Here is a 14078-nt window from a genome sequence, read left to right on the forward strand (position 1 = left end):
AAACAATTATCCACTTGTGAGCATGAAAGACTAATCCAGGTGCTGCCTGCCTCGAGAATCTAAGGTACAGTGTAGAAATGGGCGAAACGCAAACCCTGGAGTTACGTTACCACTCTCCATGTAGCCCCATTCTCTTATGCGCGTTCCTTCACTTGGTTGTAGCAGCACTGCCCTTCCCTGTTGTGATATATCTGCTGGGAACAAGCAGCCTCACGTTACCTATTTGCTGCGGTTCCTGGATCGGATGCCAGAGCAACACGTGACGGGTTTGTTTGAACTCAATATGACGCCATATAGTACATTGCGTTATGTACAGTAACTCTCCGACAAGGGAGTTTTTGAAACTGGCCCGCGAGAGTACAACAGCGTTTTTATTTATTCCCTGCGCTACGTTTTCTACAACTGCAGTGTGACATTCCAATGTAAAACGTACTCGCGGACATTTTTAGAAGACAACTTTTAATTGGTCAACCCTTGTCCAGGAATTGTAAATAAATTCAATCCCGGACTGGGAGAGAAAATCAACAAACGTAAATGAGTTCTAGACAGTGTATAACCTTGTCATATCTAAATCATTTTAATTCGGTCCAGGAACCTTTTTTCCGGAAGAATTTCAATTCGGTCCAGGAACTTTTTTCAGGAACAATTATAATACGGTCCAGGAACCTTTTTTCAATGTAACAATACGCAACTTGGACCGAATTTAAATTGTGCGAGAAAAAAGATTCCGGTCCTGGACCTTCAACAACCCTGATCACAGATAGCTGCTCTCGAAAGTACTTGCTGTAGAAATGCTTTATCTAACATTTCGTTTGTCTCTTTAAAGAGAGCCGACTTCCGTGGCCGAGTGGTTATCATGGGTCCTGAGTTCGTATCCCGACCTGGGCATGGGTGTTCTTTGTAAATGTCCCTTCATCAATTTCATCATATCATCACACATCCTCATCATCGCTATTAGCCAAAAGTGGCAGAGAGGAAAAGTGTAATAAACAAAATCAAGGAAATCAACCAATCTCTAAAGGGATAGTTTTGATAATAGTATACATAAATTGTTATTCTTAGCGCTTTAAGAATGCATTGGCCGGATCCAACATTAAACTGTAGGTCCAGTCCAATTAGCCTATCTACGCATACAATGAAAATCAAATTGAAACTCAAGGAATGCACTGAGTACTCGATAGCAACGAATTCTCTAAATTGGACATGTTGTTAGAAAAACCGTAATAATAAAAAAATGCAGTGATTTAAAATTCTGTAGCATTTGCACGTGTATTTTCTAATTGGTTCAACATAGCAGTAAATTTCAGTCAATAACCCGTAGCTCGACAGCCCTTGAAGGGCCTTGGCCTATCTCCCTACTGCCAGTCTCCCTCCCACAATCCTACCTAGAGGTGTGGAGATCTTCAACCGGTAATGGGGTGACGTGGAGTCAGCACGTCGAACCCCCAGCCGTTATAAGAGATTTTCGAGACTGCACTCAGAGAACTAAATGCATCATATGGATTGATCCACCAGAGTGCATCGATTGATGCACTAAAGTGTGTTTTATGGCTTCTTCAAAGAATCAGATTCACATTTCATGCATTTGGGTGCATTTTTGTATGTCGTGAAAGAAACACCAAAATGCATCATTTGGTTTAAGTGAGGATTCCATTCAGTCGAGATGCACTTGAATGCATCAATTGATGCGCTTTTATGCACCATCTTGCATATTTTTTGATGATGCACTTAAACGTTTCGTTTGAGCTACACAAACTCTGTAGCTCAGACCAAACGTTTAAATGCATCATCCAAAAAGATGCAGGAAGGTGCATCAAGGAACATCAACTGATGCATTGAAGTGCATCTGGACTGAAAGAAATCCTCACTTGATCCTCACTTTGGTGTTTCTATCACGACATACAAAAATGAACCCAAATGCATGAAATGTGAATCTGATTCTTTGAAGAAGCCATAAAACACACTTTAGTGCATCAATCGATGCATTCTGGTGGATCAATCCATACGATGAATTTAGTTTTCTGTGTGTGGGTTACGCTATTCACCCGTAGCTCCCAATTTCCACACGATGGTTGGTTGCCACCGGTCCATTACACAGGCCGAATACCCAGAGAGGCGGACTCGAACCCATGCCGTTCCGCAGTCGGAGTCCAAAGCACAGCGCCTTAGACCGCACGGCCACGGAGGAGGACAAAAATTTCAGTCAATAATTAAATACATATATATAAAAAATTGTGTCGACATCAACTTACGTGCTTCCCACAACAGTTCCACAAAGGCTTCAGACAATATCTTGCCCTTTGTTACTGGAATAGAGAAAAAATGTTTTCGAGTGAGCATTTATTTTCTAAAACTGATCACTAAGAATTCATATTCATATCAATTCCCACAAAAAAATTATCTATGTGCACCGTGCGAATTAACGGTTGGGATGCCGGACATTCCCCCCCACAAAAAAAATTCCCGGCAAAGGAAAATTATTTGTATCCCTGCCAGGGATGTTTATTTCCCAAGAAAATGGAATTGATAACATATAGAATACCATATCTTAACTGTGCAGTAAACAACTGAAAATTTTTGAGAAGTATGCGCCTCTTACACTGTGCCATAAAAAGTCTCGACGAGTTGAAATGAATGATTCTTGGGTTTCAGTGTAGGCTACTTCTCGGCATGGAAATCTTGGATGGACTCGTCTTCGTATAGCAGTTTTTAAGCAGCTATCATATTCCTCATGCAAATGAAATGTAACGTGAAAAACGTTTAGAAAATGTTTCAAAGTCTCTTTATGTCTTTTGTGTCTGGTCATTTGTTTTTTAGATAACAATTAACATTTTTATTGAAAAGTATGTATTTACATTAAGAGGCCAACCTAACAGCTTTATGCCGGCCTCGGTAGCCGAGTATGTTTGGTGGTCGACTCAACTGGCTTTGTTCTGGTGGTCTCGGGTTCGAGTCCCGGCGAAGGCATGGGTGTGTTTTAATGTCCGCAATAGACCTGTAAAGAATGGACATGTGACGGGCGCAAATAACCTTATTGTTCACGTACCCATAAAAATAACGAATATTTACAATATTAACAGTTTTATTTAAGTATTTACATAAATGCTAACACAAATCGCAGGAAAATGGTTTTACTTTTTTGTTCGTGCTACAATATTTTACTTTTTAAATTTAATTTTGCAATAATATAAAAACACATAGCATGTACACTAAGATATAAAGTGACATACACAACAAAAACATATAAACATGATTTCAAAATAAAGCAAAAGTGGCTCTATGAGGTCTCAGGTCCAAATTATGAAACACAGTTTGATGTATGTGGAGTACCGCTAAGCTGCTTAGTCTCTTCTGCCCCATTGTAGATCTCAAATATGTCTTCAGTCGGCGAAGAGCACTGAATGACCGTTCGGCTGTGGTTGTCGTCACTGGCACAGTGCGGAGGAGCATCATGAATTTGGCAACTTCAGGCAGAAGCTCCTGTAGGGTGCTGTCTTTCAAAAGAAACTTTCTTATGTCACGTATGGTAGTTAGAACCACTTTCTTCTGTTTGGCGATATCACCAAGCATGGACAGGTGTAAGGAGAGCCTATCGGCATCCAAATCTTGGCGAAAGAATTCTCGCGTTTGCTCAAAGTTTGTTGTGCAACTGTTCACAGATGAGATGCATTCTTTCTCTACAGCTGTTACTTTTTGTGGTCCTGTAGATTCATGTCTTTGTTTAACACATGATTTTACTGTGTCACACACGTCAGTGTATATTGATTTATACACAAGTGTAGAACTTGTGAGGTTTGGCAGCATCAGGATTTACAAGTCTCTTAGGAAGTGACGTTGCCGGGGCAATCCTGGCTCATCAACGAGGCTGGGTTTGCCCGCTGTGCATTTCTGCCAGAACTGCTCCAAATCCATTCGCTTTTCTTGAAAGATGTCAGTCAAGTATTTTAGTTTTGATTCCATTTCTGTAGCACCAATGCGTGGAGACTGAATCTTACAGTTTACCTCTTCTATTGGACCCATCACATGGCAGCAAAAGGAGAGAAAGAAAAAATGTCTTGAAATGAAGTATTGTCTCCAGGTATCCAGCACATTTTGATGCCATGGCAGTAGAATCTTCTCAGAAAAATTCTCACAAAAATTGAGAAGGTTTTCATAGTTCTTTAAGATCTGTTGGATACTGGAGGCTCTCAACGTCCACCGATGAGGGCAAAGTGGTTGCAGTCCAATATGACCAGTCCTCTCGTTCACATCAAAAATATTCCTAAATATTTGGGTTTACTTACAATGTAAATACATAACACCTCTAAGCCTTGTTTCCATGATTATGAAAAACTAAGTATGCTGACCAAGGCAGTAATTTATTTTATTAAAATCATAAACTAAACGTAACGTTTCAACCTTCTAGCAAGGTCTTCCTCAGACTCTGTATCACCTGCTAGAAAGTTCCTAACAACTTTCTAATAGTCTGGAGGGAGTAATGTTTGTGTATATATAATGCCCTTTTGTGTATCTTGTTACTTTTGTACTTGATACAGAGTCTGATGAAGACCTTGCTAGAAGGTTGAAACGTTACGTTTAGTTTATGTTTTTAATAAAATAAATTACTGCCTTGGTCAGCATACTTAGTTTTTCAATGTAAATACACTGTTTCTAAATTACGCGTAAATGTTATCATAAGATTTAATAACCTTCGTCAAACCAATGTTCTAAGGCAGCGGTTCTCGAACTTTTTTCTCATTGTATTCTTTAGTCGTAACTAAATGTCTAATGTACTCCCACCACAGGTTTTCTCCGAATAGTGGGTTTTGGGGAATTTCTTGGCTGCCTGATTGGTGGAACTTTTTGATATGTTGGAGGCGCGTGTCTGCAATGGAGGAAAATGGCAGTCGGTCTGTGTGTGGAAAGGTGGTAAAAAAAGAGGTAAAGTGCTCCCCTGTGCTTAGCACCACGCCATGAAGGTGTATAGGGGGTGTGGGGGTAATGCCCCACACTTTCTTGATCCGGTCGTGAGTGGGGGTGATGTGATCAGCATCACGCCCCTGACCGCCTTTACCCCCCAGGGTTTCCCCCAGGTACCCATGTAATTCGACGCTGGGTGGGCGCCGGGGCGGCTTCAAACGTTAGAAAAGTTCCCGGATTTGAACCGGCCGGGGATCGAACCCGGGACCTTGAGTATGGTAATCAGACGCGTTACCGACTGACCCACCGCGCAAAGGTGGTAAACAAATAAACATTAGAATCTTACGTTTATTATTTCATTGGGTGTCCCTAGTTTACAATCTTCATGAATAGTTACAGAAATAAAAATGGAGGTAAGAAGTATATAAGTAGACTTCAATTTTCATACTATATTTTTTACAGAGTTATTGAAAAAAGGAAAGAACAATAATAAGTTTGTAAAACAAACTGTAAAGTACAATTTTGGTGTTTTTATTGCAAATTCTCAGTTTGTAGTGACAAGCGTATCGTAGCTACCCAAGGTATTGGGTAAGAAGTGTCAAGTCTTAACATAGCAGAGAAAGGAATGCTGAATAAGTAATCAGGCAAAGGATAGGTTATTGACTTGAGAGGCGTATGTGGCATGAAAGTTGGAAGGGAGAGAGACAAGTGGACGGGATAGGACAAGGAAGTTGGAAGGACGATTATTGAACACTGGTGCATGAGGAGAGTGAACTCTGACTGTAAGGTCAGATGTGTGTCAATTACCATTATTGAGAGGACAATCTATGGAATAACATTCATCTATTTGTGAGGCAAGTGTTATCGTCTTCTTATCAACATCCACATCGGTTCAGTCATGATGAGTACAGAAGCTCAATTATTGTACGTGTGAATTCTTGTGCCATAACTTTGGATGTAACCTTTCGCATACGTTATACTTTAGGCTAAGCGACTGATAACCATCTGAAAGATGAATGATGAATAACTACACCACCCAATACAATCTAAAGGTTCTTGGTTCGATTCCAAACGCAGAAGTAACATTGCGTTAGATGATGTAAGCTACGTTACGGAAGGATTTGTCTGCATAACTTGAAACAGTTTCTTGATGTCTGGTTGAGCATTTGAAACTTTCAAACGGAGATTCGGCTCAAAATTTTGTCTATTTCGGTAATTGTTTTTTACAATGGAAATATCGGACATGTGCTTGTTGTAAGCAAGAACAACATTCATTCTAAGAAGCATGTTCATTCCGATGCTATTATCACCTGAAGGTAATATTCAAGCTCACTGTAGCTCTTGTCTACTCTTAAGGCGGGCGCTCTACATGCTGGAAAGGGAAGTGGGGAGCGGGAAATACACCGCAAACCAACCTTACAACGGCGGTGGCGCCAAGAGTTATGACGTGGCGGGAGGAAGTACTACGCACACCACGTTCTACAGGCTGCTGCGTTTCTTATCGCGCAGGATTGGTCGCTTCCCCGCTCCCCACTTCCCTTGTCAGCAGTAGAGCACCCGCCGTAAGACTGGACGAGAGCTGTAGATATAGAGGGCAAAGGAAGTTTTGTTACTTACAAAGATTCCACTTGAGGGCGTCCGCTGATCGCTTTCCACTTTCGTCGCCATCTTTGTTTCCAGAAAGCTCCTGATTGATCGAGTCATACATGGGTTGTGGCCAGTTTTGATTTACGTCATAACTGGAAGCTACAATTGAAATCAACTTGCAAGTAAATAATATTTTTAAACCACTATCGTAAAAGTTCTAAGCACATTTGTCTGTTTTTGTCAAGGTAATGAACGCAGCGTGAACGCTATACGTCTTCTGCAGCTACCATATATGGCATGGCACGGCATCGTAAAGTTTTAATTATCACCATGAACTAAATGAAACGGAAACTTTATTTCAACTTGTGGTCCTTAAGACTTCTCTAGCTAGTCACCGTGCACATGCACACATTTCTCCCAGCGTTTCTTGACCTTCCGCAGGCCGCCATTGTAGAAATTCTCAGATTGCGTCAAAAGCAGTGATCCACCGATTGCATGACATCATTTGTGTCGAATCGCCGACCGCGCAGTGGATTTTTCATTTCAGGGAACACGAAAAATCTCACTTGGGGCGAGATCTGGCAAATAGGGTGGATGCGGCAAGATTTTATAGCCGCATTGCCTTGCTTCTACAGCAAAACAGATTGAGATGAGTGAGCGGGTGTAAGACAGTGGAACCCAGCATGCTAACACTTTAGACATGTGGAGTTCTAATTTTCCACGCACTGCCGTAACTAAGACCAGTTGCATGCATGATCATATGGAGAGTTACTCATCGATCTTACAGGATGAGATCGTCCACTCTCCTCAGCGTAGTCGCATCGTTTATGAGCGATGGTCATCCACTTCTTGTCTCGTCTGTAAGGGACATGCGACCACTTTGGAACACTGGTTTCACGGACGAGTTGTGTCCAGAAAGGGTGACGTGAACTGGCCATCAAGATCATGTGACCTAAGCCCCCTGGATTATTATCTATGGGTTTATGTCAAATTTGAGATCTATGAGACTAAGCCACGCACAGTTCGTGACCTTCTCACTCGTGCATTTCCCGTGAAGACCTGTTCGTGGGCGCCAAATCTCACTGGGAAACTTTACCTTAGTCCGGAGACCGAAGTCCCCTTCCTAGGTGCCGGGCCCAGCTAAACGGTTTGATTCCAGGGTACGTGTGACCGGATCGGTTTTCACCCCCGACGAATAGCCGACTCGTGCATAAAGTTATATTGAATAATTAATAATAATAATCAATAATAATAATAATAATAATAACGACGCAGATAATAATAATAATAATAATAATTGATGTGAGCCCTAAAGTCGAGCGTAAATGCTTTGCTGACTTAACGTTGAACCAAACATTAATACCAATAGTTATGAGGATATGTATATTATATGTATAAGCACAAATCATAGTCAAATTATAGATAACAAAAATGTAAATTATATAACACAAAAATAGATACATTACACAACCCCTCACTATCACTCAAGCATTCACACTCTCACTCAAACTTCAGAAGTAAAATTACATTAAGATGAATACATTGACCCTTTTTTAGATACTAAGCAATATTTAGCTTTCTTATGAGCCGAGATGAATCCTAATCTGCGCCTGCAGACGTTAATTTGTTTAGAATCCAAGATAGTTAGCTTTCATCTGCTCACGCATTCTGCCAACGAGCATAACACGTAATCTTTTATATTTCGCAATTTATTAAAACATTAAATAATTATTGTAGAATTTCACAAATGCGCCTTGGAACTTCAATAACATTAAGCAGGGCACGCAACTCGTGCAACATAAATATCAATTGCAAGGCACATACATGTTTACAGAATGAAAAATGAAGACACTAATGTATGAATATATTAAAAATAGCACGAAGTTAATTTACTTCCTTATTTAACAAACTTGAGAGGTGATCTCTGCAAGAGATACAGGATTTACGCAGTTTTAATCAAGTGTTTAAGAGTACACACCTAATATGACATAAAGATAATTATCCATACGGTTCGGCTCAGAGGATGGGAAAAACAACAGTATGCCGCGAATCGATCTTCCGAATTAGAAATTGTCGTGAAATTTAGATTATGTTGGGCAAAAATTTAATCAATACTTTTGCGACTTTTAATTTAAAGACTGGTATCTTTTCTTCCGACGGCCGTTCTTTGGTGTCCTGGGTCGAGGACTCAGTTGTATGCTGTACCATCTTGGCGTTCTAGACGTTCCAGCGACGTTTACCGTAGTCCTTTAGATGGCGGCGTGACATCAATCCGCGGTCCTCCTCACGACACTAACACTTCCCCACGTTACTTCTTTGTACCGGCGCTTCGCAAACTTCTTGAACACACCTTCCTTCTACGCTTCGACATCACGGCGACATAGATGAGGGAAACGACCTCTCTGCCATCTGTCTGCTTCGTGGTGGAGCGATTAATTGCTTCGATATCGTCTCCCTCTCTACTCGGGGGACGGCGAAAATGGGCGAAGTTCGCGCTACCGGGGGCATTCGTGGCTTCTCACCGCTAGTCTTACGCGGGACGTCGGCGTCGTCTCAAGACGCAGTAAGTGTCGCGTCATCTCTCAATCTCTTCTTCTAGATGGTATATATAAGTGAGGGCTGGTGTCGCTTCATCTTCCCATTCCACTCTCTCTCTTTTTCTCTCTCTGTAGAATTTTTGTCGGGCGTCGGCGTCGAATTACTCAAGGATGCTGATTCGGCAGGCGGCTTTCGGCGGTATCATTACATGGCTTCTCATCGGCCTATGGACGTCATTTGTGGTGACGTGGCGTTTGTGGCGCTTGTGACGGCGTTTTAGCGGTGTGGCGTCTGGACGCTGAGCGGTGGTCTGCTGCGTCGGCTTCGTGCAGGCTGGAAAGACCCATGGCCCCCTTCTCTTCTACTCTAGCCCGCCGTAGTCGTATTACTGTTCCTCGTCACAAAAAGAATAACACAAATCCAATGCACATGTCACAAATTAACACTGCGTATTTATACCACTAGTCACTGTCACTCACGCAGAGTAAAACACACGGCGCGGTAGAAAAAAAGACAAAGTCCCGAATCGTTCTCCGACTGTCACAGGTGTTATCGGATCGAAAACTAGCGGTATACTTTGTACTGTTCGTCTGTTCTTCAACTATTTAAAGACAGCTTGAAATTTCGAATTCTAACAGGCTGACTTTTAGGCGCGGAAATCTGAAGTTCCATTGTTGGTGGTCAAGCGTCCCTCTTTTGCTTGGTCCAGCTTCTTCAGGCACACGTGTTGCGTTAGAATAGGGTGAAATGAATAGTACGTACGTAACATGTTCCTCCACTAATTGGCCTCCCAAGTGGAACTTCCCATCGCCAAATGCACAAAAGTCGCTCTAACAGTGACAGATTTATTACAACACATTGTTGTAGTTCCCAGCTTCTCTGACCGGACGGGGAGAAGTCGACAAAAGCAGAGAAACACAAAAGGTTCAGAAAAGCTTCAAGAGAAATACGAAGTTACGGAAAAATATAAAATAATGAAAACCTATGATATAGAATAATAAAAACGTAGGTGACAAAAACTGATTGTCATAACCTGAAACGGCACATCGAACGAACCATTGAGGCTATACCGCTCAATATGTGTGCAGACATGCTGGAAAATTGGACATTCAGAATGAATTCCACCCACCGAAGCAGACGAGACGTATTGATCAAAACTTAATGCCATTGTTTGCTCTTCAAAATAAAATATATATATATATATATGTCATTATCACTTGTGGTTTCATTCTATCTAATTTTAAAGATCTGACGTTTAAATCGGTAAACCCTATAGAAATATAATCCAAACTTTATGGAAACATATTCTTCGCTTAACGCTTCACGAAAATCAGCGTATACCGTCTGAAAATTTTGTGAGTAAAGCACTGACGGAAGCCGAATGTTCCCTACAACCGAGTTCGCACTACATCACGAGTTAACTGTACAAAGAAAGACAATTTTTTTCTTAAACAACAGGAATTTTCGTGGATAAATTATAAATGAAGCCTGGTAGCTTACAATTAAAAGTAATTGTAAAATGTGGTTCTTACGTGGCATATTCAGAGGCGCCGTGTCAGCTGGGTCATAGTCGTAGTCGACGGGGTAATGTCTGTCAGGAATGTCGTTGAGAAATATCTCTGGGTATTGGACGCCAAACCCCTCCACTAGCAACAGACGAGGGAGTATACATGAGATCTAAAATTGAATCATAAATAAAATAGAAGGATTAGTTATTCGGCTGACTGAAGAACTATCCAACAACCGGCAGTTTTAAAAGTATCAAATCTTATTAATGTAATGTAATAAAAAGTTTAACATATCACCTCCTCATTAGGGTGATTGGATAAACCCATCCATAAATTAACCACGATTCGAACCTGGGATTTTGGAACCAACCTTTCACTCCTACATGGAGGTGTGCTGTCGTCTTGAAAACTTTTTAAAAGCATGTTCCTGGGTTCGTTTTCCGCCATACAGGGTCACACAAACACACTTTTATATTATACAGGGTTACTCAGAAATTACATTCCCACTTTGAACATATTTCGTGAAGACTTTATAAAATATAAGGGAACGAAGTTCGTCCTAATGTGAAGAGAAACTCCACAAGTTTATTTTAGCAAAATTCCAGTTACAAAATTACATTAATTTTTTATTCCACTCGTAACATGATCAAATCTAATTGCTCTGCCGTGGGCCGGTGTAACGATGTGTGACTAGAGCGCATATTGCAGAGGGTTTTGGCACAGATAAGGGTATATACCCTTATCTGTGGTTTTGGATATGTTTGGTGTGACGAGTAGACCCTAGAGTGTACATTGAACGTGTTATGAAATTTTGTCAAATCAAAGTCAAAGTTCATTTCAAGTCAACTTTATTCAGAAATGGGTTATTCGGGACTGAACCTACAGTTTAAAGTATGTGTTCCTCTGGAGATTGAACCCGCGACCCCTTGATTACAAGGCGGCATCGTTACCACTACGCCATCAAGGAAGCCCAGTCTTGATAAAATAAAATTGTGAAGTTGTCATTTACATTGGTACTAACTGTGTTTTCTTCAGTATCATAAAATCTTAATAAACATATTGGAATTAGGAACATCATCTTGAATAACCCTGTATATGAAATTTACCCCATAAATAAGTTGATACCATACCAAGCATAGAAGCATGTCGAAGTATATCCGTGAAATCGTCTCTCCCATCACACAGAAGGGTAGTTGTTTTCTGAGGCACGTTTCTTCCTTTCTTGTTCCTAAGAAGAATTAAAATGATGTTATTTTTTGGAATTCGTATACAAGGCGAATTCAGTCTTTGAACCACAATGTGGACTGCAAATTTTGCTACTTCTGATGCAAACATGTAAATATTTTTTAACATATTCCATCTCTTTACCAGTGAATCGAAACCTGCAGCCTAGAAGCGATTGAAGATTGATTGATTTGCTTCATTTTACTTCGCTTTTGTGCCACTTTTGGCTAATTTGCGAAGATGGAGATGAGTGATGATATGATGAAGTTAATGAATGGACACTCACAACATCCATGCCCAGGCCTGGATTCGAACCCAGAACCCTTGAGGAGTGATTAAAGAAAATTAATTGGTGGCACATATGTTTGTTATCTCTTAAGGATATCATTACTAGTTATTGCCCAATAAATATTTGTTAGCATGAAGACTTTTGCCCGAACCAGTGGTGGCGATAAAGCACCGGAAGGCCCTGTACATTTGGGCAGGGGAGATCGAGCTGAAGGGGTTGGGGTCTTCTCACTGAAACATTTGGTCTTGCAAAAATGCATCGTTCTAACCATTGGTAATTCAAGAATTTCTCTAATGATGGACTTGCAAAGTTTCTAGACTCGATTTATACTAATTATCTAACTCTCTAGCCTTCTTAAACCCTAAGGTTTATGGCTGCAGCAACATATGCCTTCCATCTGTCCCTATCCTGGGCAAGATCAATCCAAACGTTTCCATCCTTACCGATTTCCTTTAGGTCCATCTCAACGTTATCCCTCCATCTTCGTCTTGGCCTTCCTACAGGTCTCTTCCCATCAGGTTTCCCAACAAGATTCCTGTAAACTCTTTCCTCTCCCATTCGTGCCACATGGCCTGCCCACCTAAGTCTTCTTGATTTAATTATTCTAATAATATCTGGACATGAATACAAATTATGTACTTCCAAATTATGCAACCTTCTCCACTCACCTGTCTCCTCATCCCTTTTACGTCCAAATAATTTTCAAAAGATTTATTTTCAAATACTCTTAAAATTTATGTTATTTTTATGTTTATTATTTCTTACTAGATTTATACAGGGCTCCTTATTCATTTCTCTAAAATGATTCAAAACCAGAATCAGCCACTGTTCTCAACATTAGATAATTTGCTAATTTGTAATATCTTGTTCTTTCAGAGAGTGCGTATATTAGTGAAACTATTTTTATTTACCCTTTAATTTAATATTGATTAAAGTAGAGTTTACGGTCATATACTATAAATTGTGTAAATTTAATATTAAATGCTAGTTTAAAATTAAGCTACCTCTATATTTGCGTGAAAATTTGTTCCACTTTAGACAACACACATGGGATCACCCACCCTTGCCAGCTGTTCAAGATAGATTTTGACTTTCGGAGTGTTTACAAGAGAGTTTATGCCGTGTAATAGTCTTCCGGTTTTTACGACACTCCTCAAGAGGAAAGCATTTGTTGTCTGCGTTTATAATTGCATATAGTTTTTACACTGAGGAAGAAACTTTGAGGGGCATTTTTAATTTATGCACAGAACCCTGATCAGTTGATTGGACCAGAGACTTTTCTCTGTTTCGTTGTTTTGCTGTCAGATTCAGCGTGTTGAAATCCTCACGAGCAAAAATAAACAATGTTGTTTCTGTGCTTATGGAGTGAACAAATCATATAACGTTCGGAATGTTTATTTATAGATACCGTCAGCGAAGTTTTTATTATCCGAGTCTTACGACACCGTAGAAATTCTGTTTTAAAACTTTACAATGCTCAACAACACAAGAAACATTGTTATTGCTTGAGGAAAAATGTGAATTTTTTATATCTCTTGACATGTAAAATTTGCCTACCTCTCCGTGAAATGATTGCTTATCGTGTTACGACTTCGTGGGGTCATGGGTTCGAATCTCGGACAATGCATGAATATGGATTTGTTTCATTGTCTACTTCATCATTCATTATTAACATCGTGATTAACCTGAAGAGGCACAAAAATTATGATTGATACAATTTTTTTTTTTTAAGACCAGGTGTATACGGGAAAAATCCTCTTATCTAAAACCCTTATCTCAAATTTAAAACTTACGAAAAAAGGAAATTGAAATGAGCATATCGTATCACGCCAAAAGTGTGATTCGAACCCGGGACCCCTGGCGTCATAGCTCGATAGACTAATCACTTCGCCAAGGGTCCGGCTGAGGCGCTGGAAGCAGCTTCTTACAAGCATATTACACCGGCGACCTTCAGCGGATCTTTAAAACTCCATTGACACGGGAATCGACAGGAATCAGTTGAAATAACGTAACATCAGCCTTATGCAAAAAAG

The 14078-nt window shown here is 40.3% G+C and overlaps 1 protein-coding gene across 2 annotated transcripts in view; it reads right to left on the bottom strand.

Annotated features, from left to right (window-relative positions):
* Positions 1 to 13213, bottom strand: part of LOC146005260 (uncharacterized) — a 61379-nt gene extending 48166 nt beyond the window's left edge. The window contains exons 1-5 of one of the 2 annotated variants that reach the window (XM_083144359.1): positions 13107 to 13213; positions 11663 to 11760; positions 10557 to 10701; positions 6517 to 6645; positions 2253 to 2306 (exon numbers count right to left, since the gene is read on the bottom strand). In XM_083144359.1, the coding sequence (XP_083000485.1) occupies positions 2253 to 2306; positions 6517 to 6645; positions 10557 to 10701; positions 11663 to 11710 (376 nt within the window). In that variant the 5' untranslated portion in view covers positions 11711 to 11760; positions 13107 to 13213. Of the gene's footprint in view, positions 1 to 2252; positions 2307 to 6516; positions 6646 to 10556; positions 10702 to 11662; positions 11761 to 13049 lie in introns of both variants that reach the window. The other variant, XM_083144358.1, reaches the window with a different exon arrangement.
* Positions 13214 to 14078: the final 865 nt, after the last annotated feature.

This window comes from Lepisma saccharinum, chromosome 23 (genome assembly GCF_977018435.1).
Source record: "Lepisma saccharinum chromosome 23, izLepSacc3.1, whole genome shotgun sequence".
NCBI lineage: Eukaryota > Metazoa > Arthropoda > Insecta > Zygentoma > Lepismatidae > Lepisma > Lepisma saccharinum.